Raw genomic sequence first — 21118 nt, 5'->3', positions numbered from 1 at the left:
TGAGGGGCAAAAGGACATTGAGTTGACTGACCTAATGATCACCCAATGGCCTGTTGAGAAAGTCATCCTTTGGGGGGGGGGGGGGTGCGGTCTTCAGGCCTTTTAATACAGCTGCCTGTGTTTACAACTGAAAGACTGGAAATCCAGAGAAATTTTAAGTGGTTCAGCCTCACATCTGTGTAGTCTTATAGCTGAAACTAGCATTACCTTCTGATGGCCTGTTTGGTATTCTTGACTTTATACCCTGCTGAAGACAACACCTTGCACTTCATCAAGAAGTCAGAACAGGTGGCATTTTCCCTGTTTTATAGAAGATGAAGTCGAAACTCAGGAAGAAATTGTTTGCTACTGGTCATACAATTCATTGGTAGCAAATGCTTAGATTAGATTAGAATTTAGGACTCCCCAAAACTTAGCCCCTTGATGCTTTGTAGTCCCAAGGATTTTTAGCAGTTAGTCAGTCTCTCTTTTATGAGTCAATTATAATTTGTTTATTCTCTATTAAATGCATGATGTGGTTTTGAGAGTAAAATCAAAGAACTTGGTTTACAGAGGAATTTTATACTGTAAATTATTAATCTGTACGCTTTCCAAAGGTTCGGTTATTATACACAGGATCACAGTGTGGTAGTCCTTTGTGCTCTTTTGATGATAAAATTCGAGTTAGTGCTTTGATAGCCTGGAACTCATTAGTATGCGATATAGAACCTACCTTTTCTTTGTTGTCTGTCTGCCAACAATTTCAGTTGGGGAAAAGAATATAGAATGAGTGGTGTGGTCAGAGGAAATACAGCATACCCAGTTAAATTTGAATTTCAGATACCACTCAGACTAAAAAATTATTCATTGTTTATCTGAAATGCAATTTTAACTGGGTGTTCTGTATTTTTATTTGCTAAATCTAGCAACCCTAAAGAATGACTCTTCTCTTGAACATATTCATGATACATTTTTTTTTCAATGCATTGGTTTTTTTTGTAAAACACGACCTGGTTTCAGAGAATCAGACATGGGATTCGGTCAGATTTTTTTCAGGACACTACCCTTAAGAATCTTTATCCTCCGAGTCCTTTGAGACAGTTTTTACCTCGGTGGCTTAATGTGCCATCTTTTTATGATCTGGGTGCAAAAAATTAAGTTAGAGGATGTGTTACTGTAAGTGATCTTACTCTCTCCATGCCTTGGATGCTTGAATTTGAGTTTGACTCTTTTCTTCGTATGCAGCTAGAAGTTTACAGAGTGCCTCCTTTGTGATAAGCATTGATGTTCTGGGAACGTTTATATTCTTACAGGCCATAAGACTTGGAAAAGGAGACCTGGATTTGACTCCTGATATTGCTACCAAATAGAATGTCTTTGGTTCAGCCATTTTAATTTAGCTTCATAATTTAGAAAGCAGGATTGTCAATGCCTGCCTTACAGGTTTAAATAAAATGGTGCCCCCCCTTTTTCCCCAGTATCATTCATATAAGTACTTTTCAAAATCCCACAAAATCAAGGAAGAGAAGTGAAAATAGAGATCCGATCCTAGCCACAGGAGTGATTTGTCCAGTCAGAATTACCATCTAGGTTTCCTGAATCCCATCTGGTACTTTTTACCCTGATATCTGACATATTCACAGTCATCTTTTCCATCTTTATTCATTTGTGTGCATTTACATTTAACTTCTTATGATGGCAAAATCCAATATGTATATAAGTTAACTCCTGAACACAACATAAACTTCAATTCTGGAGGAGTGGTCACTGGATGGTTTGCTTGGGGAGCTCAGTACTCTCTGGCTGGTGCTCAGCATAGTGCCCGACACACTCAGATCTTTGCCTTAGGAGAATAACTCATTTTATTAAAAAAAAGGATATTTAAGCATGAATCCAATTAAAATGGAAAAAAAAATCAGTGGAAAGGATTTGATTGGAACTATATCTGGAAAATGGAACCACAGATTATGACAGTAAATTAATCTTGTCTTAGATTTAATAAAATTTATATTATGATGAAAATTCCATGCTAAATTTTAGAGTAAACAATTTTTAACAAAACACAATCAATTAACTTCTCCATGTTTGACTTTTACAACAGGGTTAAAGAGTCTTCTTTGTTTTTCTTCAAAAAACAGTTTTTCAAATTAATATTTTGAATGTTTCATCAGTTTTTTCAAGGACATTTCTTAGTCTTGAATAAAATTATTTAAATAAAATTCTCTTTTCAAGTATCTGTTATGTCATTTTCCTTGTTGATTCTTTCTTGATTTGTTACCTGGTCTTTAATTGGGCATAGCCCTTAATTGTTAGTGGCATTGTGTAATATTGTAATTGTCATGTAATGTAATATGGTTGTAAAAAAATAGTATTGTAATGGTTCTCCAACATTACTTTGCTCTACTTCTAGAAATTCTGTATCTTATATAAGAATTTGAATTTTGATTTGCAGGTTATATATTTGTATAGAGACTGAAATACTAAAAGATTATTGGGAGAGGATTGATAGTCTTAAGAGGAAAGGCCCACTTCATATAGCCACCTAGGTCATACACTGCAAAACTTCAAGGGATGTGTGAAGAGAGAGAGGTGTGAGAAATGATTTAAGTTTATTTGTGGGTTGATATTATGATAATGTATGTTTTCCTGCATAAACATATAACTATAGGGACTCAGATAATCAATAATGTGGTCATGAGAAACCCCTTCCCTATGACTGGTGGTTAATAAAAATTGTTGATTGAATGAGTAAATGTACAAGATCTGCTTTTCCTGTATAATTTAATATTAAGTTCATCTCACCAAGAAAGTAACTAGAAAAAAAAAAAACGAGACAAATACAGTAATAAAAAACATATAACAAAGAATTTTTAAGCACTGGCTCTATTTAAGATATATAGTAGGCCCTGCAGGTTATGTGAGGATAAATTAACCATAGTCAGTTATGAGGCTTACATCCAAGAGGTAAAAAATATTAATAGTTAAACGACAGTGTTGATTCTCTGTAACAAATATACCAGCATTCATATATTCAAAGACTATTGTCCCTTTTGGCGTAATTTAGGAGCCTTTCTTCTTGATCCATTCACTTCACTCAAGAATTATTTATTGTAGATAGACTATGAGACAGGCATTTTCCAAGACAGACAAGTAGCTCTGATGAAATTTACATCTGGTTGGAGGAGACAGACAATAAAACAACAGATTAACAAACAAGAAAAATATCCAGTAATAAGAATTTAGGTGCTGGGAGGTGAGGACCTCATGTGTCAGAGGCCCCTCTAGGTGGCATGACCAGAGAAGACCTGTCTGAGTGGAGGATGTAGAAGCTGTGATCAACCAGACATAGGTGAGGTGAGAACATTCCAGACTGGGGGCAGGTAGAGCTTGGGGGGCTTGAGGAGCACCAGGGAGGCCAGCCTGGGCAAGTGGAACTGTGGTAGGGGATTAAAAGAGTTTGGGTTTTGTTCTCTATTCACTGAGAAGCCAAATAGGATAATTACGATGTGAAGATATACTTTGTTTAAAGATTCCTCTGGCTGCTGTGGGGAGAATGGATTGAAAGGGGGCAAGTATAATACAGAGAGACCAGTGGGGCGCTGTGGCCATAGTGGAACTGGACCAGGATGTAATGCAAGAGGTAGAAATGAACAGATTGGGATATAAGGTTTGAGGAGTCACACTGACAGGACTTGGCTTAGATGTGAGATTTGAAGGTAACAGAAATTTAGAGTAATTCCTAGATGTTGATTTGAGTAACTAGGGAGGTGATGGTGCTCTTTATTAATATGAGGAAAGCTGGCAGGGAGTGAGATTGGAGTAAGATGATGGGTAGGGCGTTAGGAATTCTGTTTTCACCATTTTAAGTTGCCTTAAGTTGTTTAGATATCCTCATGGATTTGTCAGGTAGATATTTTGACTAAAAAACAGTTGATCACCACTTTCCAATAAGAAGATAAGAAATAAATTGGACTAAATTTTAGGATGGTAGCTGAAATAATTCAAATGCCTATTTTTATATTGATTTAACAATTTAAGTTACATGTACATATCTTTAAATCACATAAAGTATGTTAATTTAGATATAGTGCTTTTTTCCTGTCTACATTTTACAAAACAATTTTATTTGGAAACTTCTTGTACATTTTTGACAGCTTCACATGCATTTTTTAAATCAATGTCTTTGGCAACGCTACTGCAATTTTGGGGGGTTATGTAAGTGTTTCTTCTTAAAGGATCTTTGAAAGGCTTTTTATAACTGTATCCAACACTTGAAATTCTGAGGTCGTCCTGGTAATATCTTATTATTTTTTTTTTACCCATTCCATTCTAGACTAGCACTATTTCAGAGTAATAGATATTTACCAAATAATACATTGTTGTTCAAAACAAAATAACCAAGGGAATATCTCAAAAATGGAAAACTTAGTAGAGATTCAGAAATAAGTCAGCCTTTTCTTTTTCCCTCTGTATTCTTCTTTTTTCACTTAATAAATTATGGAAATTATTCACAGCGGTACATACAACCATTTCTCAAGGACCGCCCTACTATTCCATTGTATAAATGTATCATTATGTATTTAACCAGCCTTCCAGTGGTGGTAGGGGTAGCTTGTTATCTTTGCTATAACAAACAGGGCTACGGGAAATATGCTGGCACTAATTTTGCCACATGTGTAGAATCTCTGGAACAAAGGATAAATGCATTTTAAAATTTGTTAGATATTGCCTGTTTACCTCCAACGAGGTGGTAACAATTTTTACTACAGCCAAGAAGATTGAAGAGTAGTATACCAACACCCTCCAAAATAGTGCATTGTCAAACTTTTTTTGTCCTGGCCTTTTAGTGAAAATAATCAATATGTCATTGGAGAGTGGGGATTGCATTGCTTTTATTATGAGCAAATTCTTTTACATATCTTCAATGATAGCAAGTTTTTGTTTTTTGAAGGTGAATTTGAGTTTTGGGAAAAGTCAAATCTTATGCATATGAGATTAAGTTAAGTGTTACTCTAGGGTTTTTTTTTTAATGTTTTTGTGGGTTTTTTGTTTTGGTTTGGTTTGGGTTTTGTTTGTTAGTTTTGAGAGGAAAGCTAAGTGAAAAACAAGATCTAACTTTGAGAGAAAACGAATATCCTTATTTACCTTATGAATTTTCTTAGAAATCAGTTTCAAAAGAAGAGCTCCAAAAATGTCTGAAGTAATGGTACTATCAATTGGTATAAGATTACAATTTTGCAAGGGGAATCATTTGAATTGAACAATCCTTCTGATGTGTATGATCTGATGTTTGTTTAAAAAAAATCATCCACCATGAAGCCTTTAACTCAAGTGGATTTCTTTAACAGAGAGGTACATTAAAAACAAGTAATTTAAATTTTCTTGGACTAAATTTTTAAAATTAGGTATTGCTTACTTTTTAATTGTCTTCCTTTATACCAGGAGTTAGATAATCTAGAAGAAGAGATAATTTTTACCATTATTGAACAAGCGTTATTAGGATAATATTTACAGAAGTTTATAATCTTTCTACATACCAGATCAAATTGTTTGTATTTTCCCCCTTCTAAATCTAATCTGTATATAGCATTATAGATAGAATTATCTAAAATTAAGCATATTATTAGCTAGCCAAATTTAGATAAATATTTGTTTTAAATTTTCAAATATTTAACTTCAGAACAAGTTGTATGTTTTAGACTGCAATTTAATCTTTATATTTATGTTTTCCTAAGACTGTTGTCAAATCTAGTGTCTTTTATGCTAATGCAAACTGCTTTTGAGAGAAGCAGACTTGATGCTTTATGCATTGCAAATCAGATATCTGAAAATCTATGTGTATAGGCATCATGCTTGATTAAAATGTTCATTGAAGCAATTGTTCTTTACAGGTTTTCAAAATAAAACTCTTAAATAAACCACCTTGTTTTTATTTTCTATGAAAAGTTGAATAATTATCTAATCAGTTTGCCATGAGAGAATTTTTAGCAGCTCTCAGGGATAGCCCCTTTCTTTCTTAAATGTGTACTATGTCTGCATTCTGTTCTGCAGAGAAATGGTCAATGCCTGGTTCGCTGAGAGAGTCCACACCATCCCTGTGTGCAAGGAAGGCATCAGAGGCCACACAGAATCTTGCTCTTGCCCCTCGCAGCAGAGTCCCCGCGCAGATAGCAGTGCACCTGGAACACCAACCAGGAAAATCTCTGCCTCTGAATTTGACCGGCCTCTTAGACCCATTGTTGTCAAGGATTCTGAGGGCACTGTGAGCTTCGTCGCTGACTCAGAAAAGAGGGAACAGATGCCTCTAACCCCCCGAAGGTTTGATAATGATGAAGGGGACCAGTGCTCAAGACTCTTGGAATTAGTGAAAGATATTTCTAGTCATTTGGATGTCACAGCCTTATGTCACAAAATTTTCTTGCATATTCATGGACTTATCTCCGCCGATCGCTATTCGCTGTTTCTGGTCTGTGAGGACAGCTCCAATGACAAGTTTCTTATCAGCCGCCTGTTTGATGTTGCAGAAGGTTCAACGCTGGAAGAAGCTTCAAATAACTGTATCCGCTTAGAATGGAACAAAGGCATTGTGGGACATGTGGCAGCACTTGGTGAGCCCTTGAACATCAAAGATGCTTATGAGGTAAATAGGGAATCATTGAGACAGGGGAGCGGGGTGAGGAGGAGAGGGTGTGGAACATGGGACACCTGCTGTGAATGGGGGGGTGGGTTTTTCAAACTGAGATGTAATAGGATCACTGAGATGTAATTTGCATACTTACTTAAAACTGGTATGTGTGGTAAGAACTCTCCCTCTCTTACTTATTTTTAAAAAGATTTTGTTTACTTATTTGAGAGAGAGCGTGAGTAGGGGGAAGGAGAGGGAGGGGGCAAGAATCTCAAGCTGACTCCATGCTGAGCACAGAGCCCCACTCGGGGTTCAGTCCCACAACCCTGAGATCATGACCTGAGCCCAAACCAAGAGTCGGACCCTTAACCAACTGAACCACCCAGACGCCCCAGAACTTTTCCATCTTTTAAATGAGTTTCTTTACTGGTGCTTGAGTCAAGGATATGGGCATAGAGAAATCTTGTCTTGTTTTTCTCCTTCATGATAATTTCACATAGCTCATGTCACAGTTGTATTCTCTTCTCTTTTTACCTGCTGACTATACATATCCTTATCTGTTATCTCCACGTGAACTTCCGAGGATTTTACTGAGATTCTAAAATGCTAGGTCTAAAAACTGTCAAAACCAAACCAGTAGTCTTTTTCCATTCATTTGTTCATTCATTCAAATTAATTATATTCATTTATTTGAAGTCCCATTGACACGAAAATCTGATTTTCTTTCTTTTCATCCTCTCTTTCATTTGTTTCGTTAAATAAATTTATGTGTTCAAAAAATGGAAATCATTGCTGTAAAATATTTCAGCGGAAATATTTGGTATTCTTCCACTTTTGCTATAATTATATATAGGTCTCTAATTACGGACTTAAAGATTACACTATATGATTCTTCAGATTTCCCATTTTAAATGACCTTTTTTATCAATAGAATTATGTTTTTTAAAACAAAGCATCTTAACAGAATGACACTTTGTTTACCAGGTTTTTCTAGCACCTTGCTAGAACAATTGTTCTAGCTACCTGCTAAGTGGTACACTCTAAATGTTCCGTGGTAATCCCGGCCTGTAAATCCTCTGTGTAATTTGGAGTGGTCATTGCTGTTTTATTCATTCTTGTATTCCCGATGCCTAATACAATGCTTGGCACATAGTCAAGTCTTAATAAATATTGATTGAATGAAAATTATGTAGTAGATAGGATAGATAAGTAGCAAAGAAAGCAGATCATAACAGATGCCAGGGAAAATGTGGTAGGTTCAGGGAAACAGGAGATGACATTACTTGGAGAGCGGAGAAATGTTTCTCTGAGGAAGCAATGCTTGATATGGACCCTGGAAAATAGATAAGATTTGAATAGATGGGTTTGTGTGCATGGTGAGGAACAGATGTAAAGAGAAGTTGAAAGAAGCAACAGGGCAGGTGCACCATGTGGTGCTTGTATGGACATGTGTGGGCAACAGTCAGTGTAGACGTTGAGGAGCTATGAGGGCAGAGCCTGGAGATTCCTGGAGTCTTGAATGCCAGGCTGGGGGGATGTCTGTTGTCCAGAGCCATGAGGAATAATTGAAGATGGTTTGAAAGGGGGATTGGTATGATTGGTAGTAGTGTGAGGAAGTGAGGACCTGAACCAGGCACTGCCTTAAAGAGCAAAAGAAGGGAATGGATTTCCAGTGAAGAGGTGGACTCTGCCAGAGTTGGCAGCTACTAGGAGATGGAAGTGAGGGGGAAGGAGGAGTTGAGGATGACTGAGGGTTTGAAATTGGGTGAATAAATATGGTCACTAGTGAGGAACACTGAGATATGATAGTTCAGGGGGGTGAAATCATGAGATATTTTTCAGAATCCGCTCTATACAGCGGTTTATTCTGTTGTGATTCTTCATGGCGCTATCTCCATGACTTCTGTGAGCTCTGTAGTAACGTCACACCGTAGCTCACTACAAGAGGGGTATTAAGGACACAGCTGAAGGATTGCTGCCAAGTTTGCAGAATTCCCTTCCTGTCCTAGGTGACAGCTGGGTTTCCGCTTTTCAATAGCACCGGAGTCCCAAGTACAGTAGGACCATAAATATGCTTCAGCTTTGCTAAGAAAGCCTTCATTTGTCTGTGTCGTTCTAAGTTTCTGCAGCTCTGAGAATTGCTTCACTTATATGCATTTTTGTTTAATATGCTTGCTATTTTCAAAGTTTTGACAGTGTAATTTTTGTTTCAGTTAGTAATGATTTAATTCTAGTACTACTGTCTGAAAGAGGCCCATGTCCTTGATTTGCAGTACTTCCAGGGTGAAGCCTCTTATCCTGTGGATTCTTCATGTTGCTGCTTTGCCCTTGGCACCCTTGATCTGTGTTTACAGTGGCCTTAGCAGAAGTTATTCATGTCCCAGGAATTTCATTCTGAAGGTGTGGAGTTGATCTGTGACATACAGTTTCCATTGGTGTTGACAGTGGAAGTCAGTTGGCTAATGGATAATTCATTATTCAGCCCCACCCATAATTTGAATAATCACAATTGTGTCTCATAGCTTCTTGTGAAAGGAGTCAGAATAGGAAAATGCATTCTGTTTTCTGAGTCCTACCTCTTTAAACATGCATCTGTAAAAATGACACCTTATAGCAGTATTTCTTTTTTTTCTTAGTACATTTTTCTTTATTATGTTATGTTAATCACCATACATTACATCATTAGTTTTTGATATAGTGTTCCATGATTCATTGTTTGCGTATAACACCCAGTGCTCCATGCAGGACGTGCCCTCCTTAATACCCATCACCAGGCTAACCCATCCCCCCACCCCCCTCCCCTCTAGAACCCTCAGTTTGTTTCTCAGAGTCCATAGTCTCTCATGGTTCGTCTCCCATTTCTTAAAGCCTATTTGACCACAGGACCCTTGAAAAGTTGCAGTGTAGCAATGGAAAACCACGAAGTGGCTGTGAAATATAATCATGGTCAGATTGAATCTAAAAATAAGTAATGGCCTCACAGATAAGTCAATTGTAAAAAGTGGTCAACATTTGATTCATTTTTTTAAAACTTTGTGACAATGATATAAATTTGAGAATTCAGCAATTTTATTACTAATAAGATAGCTCATTCATATATTTAAAGTATAAAACAAGATCCACAACTTAAACCAGTGATTCTCAATCAGACCACAAATACCAATGAGAGGGTGTCTGCTGCCTATATATAGATGTTCAATCACATAGCAACTCCTCCTGCATCAGCCCATCATTCATGTAACTTTCTTGAATGTGGCACAGCATGTATTTATAATAAGATATTAGCCCATAATAATCAGAACAACTGTATAAATGTTTGGTGTTCTCCTTCTATATGAAAACTAGATACTATCCAGTATCTAGAATGGGATGGTGTATTAGGGTTCTTCAATACATATATGTTTACATGAAGAGGATTATTACAGAAATTAGCTCACTCAATTATGGAGGCATAGAAGTTCTACGATCTGCCTGCTGCCTGCAAGCTGGACAACCAGGAAAGCTGGTGGTGTAATTCAGAGTCTGAAGGTCTGAGAGTTGGGCAGCCAATGGTGTAAGTTTGTTGTGGGTCTGAGTCCAAAAGCCTGAGAACGAGGAACTTCAATGAAAGTCAGGTGAGCAGAAGAAGGTAGATGTTTCAGCTTAAGCAAAGAGAGAGTGAATTTGTCCTTCCTTTGCCTTTTTATTCTGTTCAGACCCTCAGTGATTTGGATGATGCCAACCTGCATTGGTGAAGATCTTTGCTCAGTTTATTGATTCAAATGCTAATCTCTTCTGGAGACATCCTTACACACATACCTAGAAATAATGTTTTACCAGCTATTTGGGCATTCCTTATCTTAGTCAAGTTGACACTTAAAATTAACCATCACAGATTGCTCTGAACACCTAGTTTCATTACCTACAGAAGCCTTAAGATTCCCCAAGATTTCCTGTCAAAGGATTTATATTGTCAAAACACTCCTCTTTCTCCAAAGTCAATTGGAATGCAAAATAGGCTCCTGTTCTGTTTCCATAGGACATCCACTCCATGTATACCATGATTTCTAGGGAGAAGACTTGCAGGGTTTTAGGGAAGGATCTCATTACCATTCATGCGGTCTCCACCATGTAGCTACTATTCTTCCCACCCTGATGACTTCATTCCTCCTTTTGTATTCCTTATCTAGATAAATCAGTCTCATCTCTCATTTTGCACGTCTCACTTAGTCGAGATGTTTTTCTTAAGAAATATGAGCTCTCTCAAATGAATTTCCTATGAATAAAATGATATCCAAAATGAATTTTAGGAGAAAGAAGTAGCACTAGCAATTGTTTTAATCTTAATAAATCTACTAATCTGTCATGATCTAATTGTGCCCCATTGAACATAGTTTGGGAACTGGTATATCTGCTTTGTTCAGTGGTCTAAAAATCTTTAGGGATTGTCTTAAAAATGCCACTCTGTGGAAAAAAACTAGCTTATAAATCGGCAAGACTACTATGTTGTTTTCTGTTATTGTTATTTTTATATAATCTCAAACTTAAGGAAAAGTTGTAAGATTGGTATAAAAAACTTCCATACACACTTTACCCAGAATCTCTAGTTATTTATGTGTTGCCCCATTTGCTTTATCATTTTCTTTTTCTATATACAATGTGTGTCAGTAATATATGCATACTATTTTTCTTTCATTTTTAAGGTTTTATTTATTTATTTTAGAGAGAGAGCATGAGCAGAGGAAGGGGCAGAGGCAGAGGGAGAGAGAATCTCAAGCAGACTCCATGCTCAGTGTGGAGACTGACGAGGCGCTCAGTCTCATGACCCTGAGATCATGACCTGAGGCAAAATCAAGAGTCAGTTGCTCAACCGACTGAGCCACCCAGGCACCCCTATGCATAATGTTTTTCTTTTTTCTTTTTTTTTTTTTTTTAAAGATTTTATTTATTTATTTGAGAGAGAGAATGAGAAAGAGAGCACATGAGAGGGGGGAGGGTCTGAGGGAGAAGCAGACTCCCTGCCGAGCAGGGAGCCCGATGTGGGACTCGATCCTGGGACTCCAGGATCATGACCTGAGCCGAAGGCAGTCGCTTAACCAACTGAGCCACCCAGGCGCCCTGCATAATGTTTTTCTGAACCACTTAATAAGTTGGAAACATTTTTACTAAATATTTCAGTGAATATTTTCTAACAATACTCTTTTATACAATTAGAATACATTTTTCAAAATCAGGAAATTTTATGATACAATGCTATTACCTAATAGTCTATAGTCAAATTTATTCTGTTGTCCATTATGTTCTTTATAGTTACTTTTTCCTCTGGTCAAGGATCTAATCCTGAATTATATAATGCATACGCTTCTCATGTCTCTTTAGTCTCTTTTAAATCTGGAATAGTTTCTCAGTGTTTCTTTCTCTTTCTTGACATGTATTTTGAGAGTACAGGCTAATTATTTTGTAGAATGCATTTTGAGGAGATTCAAGTTAGGTACTTTGGGCAGAAATACCACAGATGTCAATGTTGAGACCTTGTTTGGTTTTCCAAACAACCATCAGTTCTTCACTTCTGCATCAGCTGGGTGTCCTACAACCCAGTTCAATTCTGATGCTAACTATTAGTAGCATCTAGTAACTAACTTCTGATGCTATACTGCTACCAGTTAGCACAGACTCCACAGTCTAAAGACTCAGTCCCACTAGATTGTCCCCAGTTCATATACCAGCCACAAATAGGGTCCCCACATTTATGTCTACCTACAAATTAGGTGATTTCCCCACTCGGGTTCAATAATTTGCTAGAATGACTCACAGAACTCAGGGAAGCACTATTTTTTTTATTTTAATTTTTTATATTTATTTATTTTTGAGAGAGAGAGAACACGTGAGCACAAGCTGGGGGAGGGGCAGAGGGAGAAGCAGACTCCCCGCGGAGCAGGGAGCCCGATATGGGACTCTCTGTCCCAGGACCCTGAGATCATGACCTGAGTCGAAGGCAGACACTTAACTGACTGAGCCACCCAGGCACCTGAGGAACTTTTCATTTTAGACATTGTACTTTTCAGCTCTAGAGTTTCCCTTTGAGTTTTTAAAAATAGTTTTGTTTTTGTTTTTTTACAATTTCCCATCTGTTTATTATTAGCACATTTTCCTTTAAGTCCTTAAGTACATCTATCATAGCTGCTTTAAAGTCCTTGTCTGTTAATTCCAACATCTGAGTCATCTTAGGGTCATTTTCTGTTGACTACTTTTTCTCTTCATTATGGGTTGCAATTTCCTGTTTTCTTCACATATGGTGTGAGTTTTGATTGTATGCTGGACATTGTACATGTTTTCTTGCAGGGCATTGGATCATATTGTCTTTCTTTAAAATAGGGCTGACATTTGTTCTTCCAGGCAGTTCAATTACTGAAAGATCTTTTTGGCCCTGTCAGGCTTGGTGTTATTGTTAGGGTGGATTGAATTCCGTCTTAGGGAATGGTCCTTGCTCCTAAGGAGTGGTTATCTGTGTCTCAGCTGAATGCCTGAGGTGGAATGGTTGAGCTGGAACTCCAGTGTCTCCAAACTTTTCCCTAATTGGTATCACCATTCTGCTTTCAGCCCTCAACACATAATTTTTAGCTGGTTCTCTTAGAGTCTTGCCCTATACGTGTTTGAAATGCATAGCCACTCAGTCTTCTGCCACTCCTTTTATCTCTCCCCATAATCCCCTGACATAGCTCTCTTATTAGGTACTTTGCCTTGCAAATTTTAGCCACTTTAGAAGCCCTGAATTCCTTTTAGTTTCATTTGGAACCATGGCTACACTTGAGTACCGTCTGCCTTCTTGCCAGTAGGAAAATGCTCCCAGGAAGACAGCCAGAGTGGTTGTCCTGTGTCTTTCCCTTTTTCATGGTCTGTGGTTTAGTTGTCTCATATATTTGGTCTAGTCTTACAGTTTGCAGTAGGAGGGCAAGTCTGGTACCAGTTGCTTTATTTTAGCAAGTGGATATCCAAGGCTTAAGTTTTTTTTCTTTACACTGTCATGTTCTCATAAACAGTGAAAGGAATAATCCCAGCAATAGTACTGCTCCATGTTTTCTTTGGTGTTTCCTGGACCTAAACAGGTTAAAAATTCTCTATGTATATTGCCTTTGCACTGAGTGCATTGTTAGGAAAATTCTTTGAGATGCCAGAATTCACCTAAAGTGAATTTGAAGCATACATTACTCCCATCTCCTTCAATGAAGTGGAATCCAGGGCTGCTGTTGATTTTAAATTCCTAGTATGCCCCCAATGCTCCGAGAGCCCTATTAATTTCAGTTTGTTAAACTCTACTGCTTTGATTAGATAGTTAAGTTTTCTTCTTTATAAACTGTTCTTATAATTCAAATATTCATTAACAAAATAATTTCTAAGGATGCATTTTTATTCATATTTTGATTTTTAGCTTGTAGAATAATCCCCTATATAAGTTAATAATTTTTTACTTCTTTAACTCATCAATATCAGTGTCCTGTCTGCCTTTTTAGTATGATATTTAAGAACAATTTTTAAAAATATATTTAGCCAACATTTTCCCTGTATCTCAATATAACTTTGAGCATGTTTTAAAAAAAGCAAAAATGCAGTAGTATTTATTTATAATATAAAATATTTATACTGATTTTATAACTTTTCTTTTGAAATTGTCTTTAACGCCAAGTTTGGTCTCTCCTGGGAAAATTGGCCTCGTTTCTGACCCCAGTTGATGGAACCTACTGTAATCATTTACTTCATTCACAGCTTTGGCTTTGCGTGACTTCGGACTAATTAAAAAAATAAATAAATGACTTTCAAAGATAAGGGTTTTCCATTGTGGCTATTCCATATTCTCTGAAGGGAATTCCAAAAGCGGAGTTTTTAGAGCAGTGTTGCTATTAGGTTGAGCATGTAACTTCCCAAGGCTTTTGCTTTGAGGGAAACAACACTCCTTCAGATGTTTATGTTCTGGTATGTTTGTTTCCATTCTAATCTTATATCATATAGTAGTATCTGTCCATTTCTTGTAGTATGTTTTCCTTCTTACCTACAGTGTTTGTTTTAAACCATAATAAGCTAAAAATGATCACATCTGATAACTGTGATATCATTTGTTAATGAATTCCTTCATTTATTTAACAAATGCTTTTGAGTTTTTGTGCTAGTATTGGGAATACAGTGAAGGACCAAAAAAAAAAAAAGCCCCTCCTAGAGTTTTCAGCCTAACTTGAATCTTCCCAATCTATTTTTGTTGTTGTTGTTAAAGATTTTATTTATTTATTTTGACAGAGAGAGGGAACACAAGCAGGGGGAGTGGGAGAGGGAGAAGCAGGCTTCCTGCTGAGCAGGGAGCCCGATGTAGGACTCGATCCCAGGACCCTGGGATCATGACCTGAGTTGAAGGCAGACGCTTAACGACTGAGCCACCCAGGCGCTCCCAATCTAAAGTTCAAGGGATAATGGCCTATACCTTTCTTTCTTTAACCCACATTTAGAACCTTTACAACTCTCAGAAGTCCTTTGTGATTATTGGATGTGCATGATGTACTTTGTAAAAGGGAAAAGAAATACAAAGATTAAGGAGTTGTTTACAGTCTGAGGCCGTGCAGCTTTTTTTTATGCACACATACACATGAGAATATTTAAAATTCTTATGAACACCTGGGATAGATGAACAGAACACTGAGGTAGTATATAAACAACCATTACGAGGGAAATAAAGTCAATATTAGGCAGGTCGTTTTGGAGTTAGTAGGTTTTAGAGGAGAAGTTTCAGAGCAGAGATGCTTTCCTTTGGATGGCACAGAAGAATCAGATGGTGAGATATGGGAACAGGCAAATTGTATTATAGAGGTGGAGAGTTGCCACTTTTCCATGAGTCTAAGGAATGCTGTCTAAATTGGTTAATATTTTGAATTTCCTTTATTTCTGAACATTTGTTTGAGTCTGTATTTTTTTGTTTCTCATGAACACTAGCTACTAAAATACATAAATATATCTTTGTCAAAGATGATATGTACTTACATGATTTGATGTCTTTCCACTGATAAAATTGTCATTCAGAGCAATAAGGTAAGTCAAAGGTTAGATTTTTCTAATCTTATAAATCGGAAAAATCAAATCGATTTCTGAACAGGTCAGTCATTAAATTGAATTTCTTTTTCCTTACTAGGATCCTCGGTTCAATGCAGAAGTTGACCAAATTACAGGCTACAAGACACAGAGTATTCTTTGTATGCCAATTAAGAATCATAGGGAAGAGGTAAGCCAATTTTCCATTTTATAAAGGTCATTTGAAACATTTTCTTTTTGAAAAAAAAGTTTTACTTTGCATACTTATGAAATAATACTGTAGTGACAAGTTAACTACAAAGTGCTTAAATGTTCTGCTTGTTTTTTCTTTTTTTTATTATTTAGACTTTAGATAGGGCTGAAGATAGAGACTTTACTTTGACTTAGAAATAGATTTCAGACATTTTATTTCCTTACCTCACCCCTATCACCACCGTAGGACCTTATTTTATCCCAAGATACATAACTGTTGTGTGGTTGGAATCTATTTCATATTATATTCGAAGTGTCTGAATAATGCTCATTTCGTAATGGTTATTCAATTGTAATGGTTATCAGCTGATTTTGTGGGGGGATTCAAAATGAGGTTTCAAAAACATGAAAATTATAGCTAATTCCAGATAAATTTCATTGTGAAATTATAACAAGCAAATGAAATGTTTGGGTTTATATTTCACCTAACTAGAAGTTTGGATTCTGTTAGCACTGAATTCCCTCTTCATTCATACTTACTTGAAAAAAAAAAAGTTAATAAATTATCAATCAAATTGTATGTTTCAGTTAAATGTTCTCAACTCTGGCCGCACCTTACAATCAACTGAGGAACTTCTAAAATATAACCAATTAAATCGGAATCTCTAAGAGCAGGGTGTAGACACTGATATATTTTTAAAGCTCTCCAAATAATTCTGAAGTGTAGCCAGGGTTGAAAATCACTACTCTAAGTGAAAACAAATAGATTGAAAGTGCCCATACTCGGGGATCTTAACCTTGGGCTGTACATTAGAATCACCTAGGAAGTATTTAGAAATTCTAATGCCCAGGCTTCACTTTAAATCAGAGTCTCTGGAGTTGGGACCCAGGCATCAGTATTTTAAAGCTCCCAGGTTATTACAACATGCAGCTAGGTTCGAGAACCACCGAACCACTGCCAAAGATACTAGAAGCACTTTGATGATTCTATTGACTTATTTTCACATTCTGACATCTTTCCTTTCTCTCCTCCATCCAGTCCTTTACCAAGTCCCATTGATTTTTTTCCGTTGGAGTTTTCTCACTTCAGTTCCTTTCCTTTTTTACCTACTGCCATAATTCAGATATTGCATAATGTATGTTTTCTTAAGAGGCTTGTATACTTGCAGCCAGTTTCCCTCCAATCCAGCCTGCTATTTGCCCTGGGAATTTTCCTAAAACACAGCTTTCTAAATCAGTGCACCTAAAACATTAATGTGCACATGAATCCCATGGGGATTTTGTTAAAATGCAGTTTCTGAATTCTGTAGGTCCAGGTGGGACCTGAGATTCTTTTGTAACAAGCACCAAGTTGATGCCAACACCCCGAGTCTGCGGATCATAATTTGACTAACGAGATCCTAAACGAGTCAGTAGTCTCAGTAGTCTAAAATAAATTCTCAGTGCCTTAGAGTTGCTACATGGGTTTTTAAGGGGAAAGTTAATGTCAAAGTCACTAAAAATACCTGCAGTTAAAACATGATTATGAGATTAATTAATTACTCAATTAATTATTAATTGGCAAATTAATTGGTTAGTTAATTATGTGGATGAATGAATAAAATAGAAAAGGCCATACATGGATTAACGATGAGGCTGCCCAGATATGACAAATAAAAAGCATGTCCCATGCAATATTTGGGACATAGTTGTGCTAAAAATTATTTGTTCCTCATGTGAAATTAAATTTGGCTAGCTTCCTGTATTTCATCAGATAGCCATAGTTATAAACCAGAGGCTGTGATTCTGTGCACTTGAGAAGACAGTGTTCAGCTTCCAGTTAGTTAAGTATACGGTTAAAACTGTGTCCTAAAAATCAGCCTTGTACTGGCCAAGAGAGCCAGCCTGAATCACGCTCTGATTAAACTTCTCTTTCTAAATAGTGCAAACAGCTCACCAGCACTGGGGACTGGGGGAGCCCATGAGAAAGTGCAACAAAATCACCAGGGGGAAGGGTGTGGGGCTGCCCTTCTGTAAGAGAGCGACCGCAGGACATATGTGTTGGTCTCTTTATGACGACCTGTGAGGATGGGTTAAATTAAACAGGCAACAACAACCCCAGCTGTACTGAAGAATAATTTAACACGATAAAATCCACCCATTTTAAGTGTACAGTGTGATGAGTTTTGACAGATGTGCACACAGTCATGTAACCACCGCTGTAATTAAGACACAGAACATGTCATTCACCTCAGATATTTCCCGGTACCCCTAGCAGTCGATGTCCTCACTCTCCCTCAACTCCGGACCCCTAACAATCACCAGTCTGTTTTTGTCTCTATTGTTTTTGCCTTTTCTAGAATGTCATGTAAATGGAATCCTACTGTATGTAGTCTTGTGTCTGGCTTCTTTCACTTAGTACAACATTTGTGAGGTTCGTCCATGTTGTTGCATATGTCAGTAATTTGTTCCTTCTTATTGGCGAGTGATTTATTCCATGGTGGGAATATGCAGTTTGACTATTCATTCATTCATCAGTTGATGGACACTTGAGTTGCTTCCAGTTTTGTAAAGCAACCCACTATTACGAAAGAAGCCCCGTCAGTGTTTGCATACAGGGCTTTGTGTGGACATAAGGCTTTCATTTCTCTTGGGGAAATATATAGGAAGGGAATTGCTAGGTCATATGGTAGGTGTTCAATTTTATAAGAAACCTCAAAGACTTTCCCAAAGTGGCTGTACCGTATGCGTTCTTACCAGCAACGTATGAGTTCCAGTTGTTTAACATCCTTGGCAACATGTGGTATTATCAGTTTTTAAAACTTTTAGGTGTTTTAGTGGGGATGATTTGAATTCGGGTTTTTTTTTGGTTTTTTTATTAGAGAGAGAGAGCACGAGCAGGGGTGAGGGGCAGAGGGAGAGGGACAAGCAGACTCCCTGCCAAGCAGGGAGCCCGATGCAGGGATCACGACCTGAGCCGAAGGCAGATGCTTAATCGACTGAACCACCCAGGTGCCCCTAGGATAATTTGAACTTATTACATGAATATATAACCCCACTCTCAGCCAAGGGCTGTCTGCTCACTTCCAGATCTGATTAAAGTGGGTCCAGCTGCAGGCCCCAGATTGTGATTGTCCAGAGCTCCCCCTGAGATTCCTGCTGGGTTCCTGAGCATCCTGGTTGGCCTGCCTCCATGTTCCCGCATCCTCTCCTGCTATCTCTGCTTTACCCTCTAATGACTGGATAGGAAGCCAGGGGTCTTTACTGGTATCCCCAGAAGTTCTCTCACACCAAGCATTTCATGGGACAAAGAAGCCTTCAGCAACTTCACTGAACACTTAGTCACGTCACTGAAGGGAGGGTTTCTAAACACCGTTTTTTAAAGGCCTCCCTGACTCTCCCCATTCTCTACCTTCTCCCACCTGCTCTCTCCTCCCCCAACATTGGCACCACTCAGTTCAAAATTATTTCCTGTGAGTATTTTCTTCAGAGAAAAGGAATGAAGAGAAACAGAAGAATAGACATACTCAGCTGTGGGGAAAAAAAAAAAGGAAAAAGTTATTTGGCTGATGAAGAACCAAGACCAGTAAGAAGGTGCAAATATGACTTTCAGAATTATTTTTAAATTTATAGCTATGTAGACAAACCCAGGGCAGTGTTTACTTTCATAAGTAAAGATTACATACAGAAGTACTCCTTTTCTCACAAAATTTTTGAAATTAAGATGAAGAGGCATAAGTAAGGCTTTTGGGAGCAGTTGCTAAGACTGCTTCCTCTGGGCTTGTATTCCATCTTTACCACTTACTTGGTGAGTAGCCAGGATGGAATTGGTTAATCCCTTTGGTTTTCAGTTTCCTCATCTGCAAACTGGGTGTTATAAAAGGACCTACCTTGTTGTGAAGGACAGAGGCATTCATGTACGCTGAGGTTTTACCATAGTTCCTGGCATGCTTAAAGATGATCAATAAATGCTATTTTTTAAAAGGAGACATAGAACTGACAGAGCTTTTATGAGAAATAAGGAATAATAAAATTATATGAAGAGGTCATCAGCACTATAGGGTAACCAGCCAGCGAGGCTCAAATGATAACCAGTGCAGTCCCTGACTTAACTGATCTGTGACCCTCTAACTTTCAGCTTAAAAAGAAAAATGCTTTTTGCATAAACGAAGCAAAATTAATTTGATGCCTTCCCTTTGTGTTATTCCAGCTGTGCTGAGTAAGCCAATACCGATTCCAACTAATTACCAGCGAACCTAAAATGAAGTGTGATCTTATGAACAGTTGGTAAACAGTTTATTTTACTGATTGTTTACAAAATGTCCTCGTACTTTTTAATGACCCCTTAAGACATAGGCACCGACTCTGGAAAGCTGCTTGAATGGAGAAGCTGAATATTGAATGCTAAAGTCTGAACTATAACATAGTCCAGGAAATTGAGGAAGATCTTTAAGATTCAGCGAAATATATAATCTCCTCATTTGCCTCTTTTTCCTGTGAAATATTCCGACTAATTAAACATTTTCAGGAGTTCTTTTCATTAATGTTGTAATCTTAAGTGTAATAGAGATAGCAGTGCCTTTTTAGGAGTGAGAATCATAGATATTGTTAAACTTCTGTGACAGAAATTTTTTAAAAGAATCATAGTGAGTAAGTTTTTATAATCTTTCCCTCTCCTGCTCCCTTCCGAGAGAATGGGGTAATGGGCAAAGTGGGGGGAAAAAACTGGAGAAGCTTGAAGGGGCTAAAATAATTTATTTTGGAAAGGTCAAAGAGCTGTTGACTAGAGAAAAATAAATGAAGACAAGAAGAGGAAACGTCAAGGGAGAGAAGAGGGCTGGCCCAGGCTGTATATTAGAGTGGTTTGAAGACGGTGGGGTAGGACCTTGGAAATAACTGCTGTCCCATGGAAACTATTCTAAGGACCTGACCTATATTAATGCATTTAATCTTCCCAGCAGCCATAGGAAGTAGTCATTATTTGTTCCTACTTAACAGATGAGGAAAAGACATGGAACATTCAGGGAACTCACCCAAAGTCACCTAACTAAAAACTGGCAAAGCTGAGATTCAAATCTAGGCAACATCTAAGTGAAAGATGTCAGACAGAAAAAGACAAATACCATCTGATTTCACTTATATGTGGAATCTAGAAAACAAAATAAGCAAACAAAAAAATCAGAAATAAATACAGAGAACAAAATGGTAGTTGCCAGAGGGGGAGAAAGGTGGGAGCAGGCAAAACAGGTGATGGGGATTAGGAGGTACAAACTTCCAGTTATAAAATAAACA

The 21118-nt window shown here is 37.5% G+C and overlaps 1 protein-coding gene across 3 annotated transcripts in view; it reads left to right on the top strand.

The window, feature by feature from the left end:
* The first annotated feature begins 6016 nt into the window (after positions 1-6016).
* PDE5A (phosphodiesterase 5A) overlaps positions 6017-21118 on the top strand; it is a 123342-nt gene continuing 108240 nt past the window's right edge. For all 3 annotated transcript variants that reach the window (XR_004683766.1, XR_004683767.1, XM_035030350.1), the window contains exons 1-2: positions 6017-6619; positions 15756-15845. Coding sequence is in view for 1 of the 3 variants with exons in the window: in XM_035030350.1 (XP_034886241.1) it covers positions 6035-6619; positions 15756-15845 (675 nt within the window). In the remaining 2 variants the exon portion in view is untranslated. The remainder of the gene's footprint in view (positions 6620-15755; positions 15846-21118) is intronic.

This window comes from Mirounga leonina, unplaced genomic scaffold, assembly GCF_011800145.1.
Source record: "Mirounga leonina isolate KUSES-001 unplaced genomic scaffold, KU_Mleo_1.0 Mir_357, whole genome shotgun sequence".
Lineage (NCBI taxonomy): Eukaryota > Metazoa > Chordata > Mammalia > Carnivora > Phocidae > Mirounga > Mirounga leonina.
The sequence above is the reverse complement of the archived record's forward strand: the minus strand, read 5'-3'. Positions and strand labels throughout refer to the sequence as shown.